Source organism: Austrofundulus limnaeus, unplaced genomic scaffold (assembly GCF_001266775.1).
Source record: "Austrofundulus limnaeus strain Quisiro unplaced genomic scaffold, Austrofundulus_limnaeus-1.0 Scaffold1798, whole genome shotgun sequence".
NCBI lineage: Eukaryota > Metazoa > Chordata > Actinopteri > Cyprinodontiformes > Rivulidae > Austrofundulus > Austrofundulus limnaeus.
In genome coordinates, this window is record NW_013954200.1 from 1,115 (window position 1) to 3,349 (window position 2,235).

The following is a 2,235-nucleotide window of genomic DNA, read 5'->3' on the forward strand; positions in this document are numbered from 1 at the left end:
ACCTCTAGTAATATATTTACTGAGAAAAATGTTGTCGTGTTCAATACTTATTTTACCCGCTGTATTTCAGCTATGCTTTGGACTCTGTAATGTTAACCTGAACCTGTGGTTTCAGAGTGACTCGGACCCTGCAGTGAAGCTGGAGTTTGATGATGATGGAGACGGACCAGCTGGAGACAACGCTGTACCCAAAGCCAAAGCTCCGCGAGCAAAGAAAGAGAAGAAAGAGCCTGGTTAGTAATTTTAACCCAACCGCTGTGATGAGATGTAGGAAAACACCGTCTCATCATCTTCACCACTGTTCCAGGAGCTCCCCGAGTGAGAAAACCTGCTGCACCCAAAGCTGCCTCAGCTAAGAAGGTGAAGAAGAGAAACCCCTGGTCTGATGACGAGTCCAAATCTGACAGTGACCTGGAGGAGAACGAGCCCGTCATTCCCAGAGAAACCAAGTCTCAGAGGGCTTCAGGTAGAGCAGAAACAAACCACAGCTTCTCCACTGCAGCAGGAAACGTCTCATCAGAGCTTTCATCACACATCACTAACTTCACTGAGTTTGTTTTCAAAGTAATGAGCTCCAGATTAGACCAACATGAACCAGAGATCATTACTGATGCTTGACAACTTGAAGTCCAGGTTTGTAACAAACGTAATGGTTTTGACAGGATTCAGATTCTTCAGTTAGTTTAGCAGAGCAAAGATGAACCTAATTATTGATAATAAAAAGAAATCAAACTCTTTATACCTTTTATAGTTGGAGCTTTTAGATACATCTACAGCTGCCTGCCACTCAGGCGGTAAAGAAACAGGTGCAAAGAACACAACAAATAACACAAAGTATGTGGAGGACTCCAAAAGCAGCATCTTAACATGTGGAGGAGCATGATGATGATGATGATGATGATGATGATGATGATGATGATGCAGTTAGATGCGGTTCCTACATTTTCTGTAGTGGTTTCATTAAAATGAATCCATGTGGTAATAAATATCTTACGTTGGCCGATGATTGAGACAAAACTAACAACTCTTTGTTGTTGGTTTATTTTACAGTCACATGTTTGAAATAGTCTTAAAAAGGAAGAGTTTAGAGCTGGGCGATATGGCCTAAAATCAATATCACGATATATTGACCAGTTTACCTCGATGATGCACGATAACTCTTACCATCCACCGCCCACAAGTACACGGTGTAGTATAGTCATAACACTATACACTGTGTCCATGTTTTTAATCAAAGTTTACATTTTGAACAGCTTTTCTGTAGTTTATATTTGTCATTTTAGTGTTTTTAATATATTTAATAAACATTTTTGACAAGACTTGAGTCAGATATAGTCATACAATTATTTAACCATCTCCATAAATTTTCAGTGCAAACACATTATGTATGTATGTATGTACTTTAACTTTATATTTTTTTAAAATATTCCAAATATGTCTTTTGTACTTCACAAAGTAACTTTACATGTTTTATGTTAGACTGGCTGATTTATCTATTAAAATAACTTTCTTTCAAAAAGATTACATTATTTAGAGAGCTCATATAATCATTTAATACTTTTTATTCTTCAAATATTTATTGAATCACAGAGCAGTCACAGTATGGTTCTAAATATAAGATAAGCTACAAAAAATAAACTACAAAAAGAACATACCGTTTGTTTGTTTTTTGTTTTGGTTGTGGGGGGGGCTAACTGTAAGCGGACACTCGTCTTTTCTATAAAGGGGCAAAGTTCATCTGAGTGAATATTTTGGAGAAGCAGCGGCTCTCACAGAACTCAGCCTGTGTGCACCTCGCTCCTGTAACAGCTCTGTGGAGGAGAGGAGTTAGGTCATGTTAGCAAAGTTGGACATATCTGTTAGATAACGAAGCTCTGAACACATAAACTTATAGTGAGTCAGATTTTAGAGACAAACGTCTCTGGTAGCTCAGGAGCAAAGTGTGGAGAGAGGACGGGGTTTGCTCAGTCAGGACAGGAGCTGCAGGCTGACCGTTCATCCTGCAGACTGCTGCACCGAGTCGACATCAGAAAGACCCGCCCTGCTCTGCTCTGATTGGATAAAGCTGTGGGGTGCGTTTGATTCGTTGAAAGCAACGTCTGTTTAAAGGTATCAGACTGGGCTGCCCAGTTTTGTTGCGGTCTCACAACAGAAAACAAGCAGGTTCTCTGACATGGGCAGAATGACGTCAGTCATGAAATTAGCATATCAAGAGTTTTTTTACTGGTATTATCG

The 2,235-nt window shown here is 39.6% G+C and overlaps 1 protein-coding gene across 1 annotated transcript in view; it reads left to right on the forward strand.

The window, feature by feature from the left end:
• The window catches only part of LOC106536388 (DNA topoisomerase 2-beta), a gene marked incomplete at its 5' end in the record, with an annotated part of 6,229 nt that overhangs the window by 346 nt on the left and 3,648 nt on the right, over positions 1–2,235 (forward strand). The window contains 2 exon segments of the mRNA XM_014033656.1: positions 116–233; positions 308–466. Of these exon segments, the coding sequence (XP_013889110.1) occupies positions 116–233; positions 308–466 (277 nt within the window).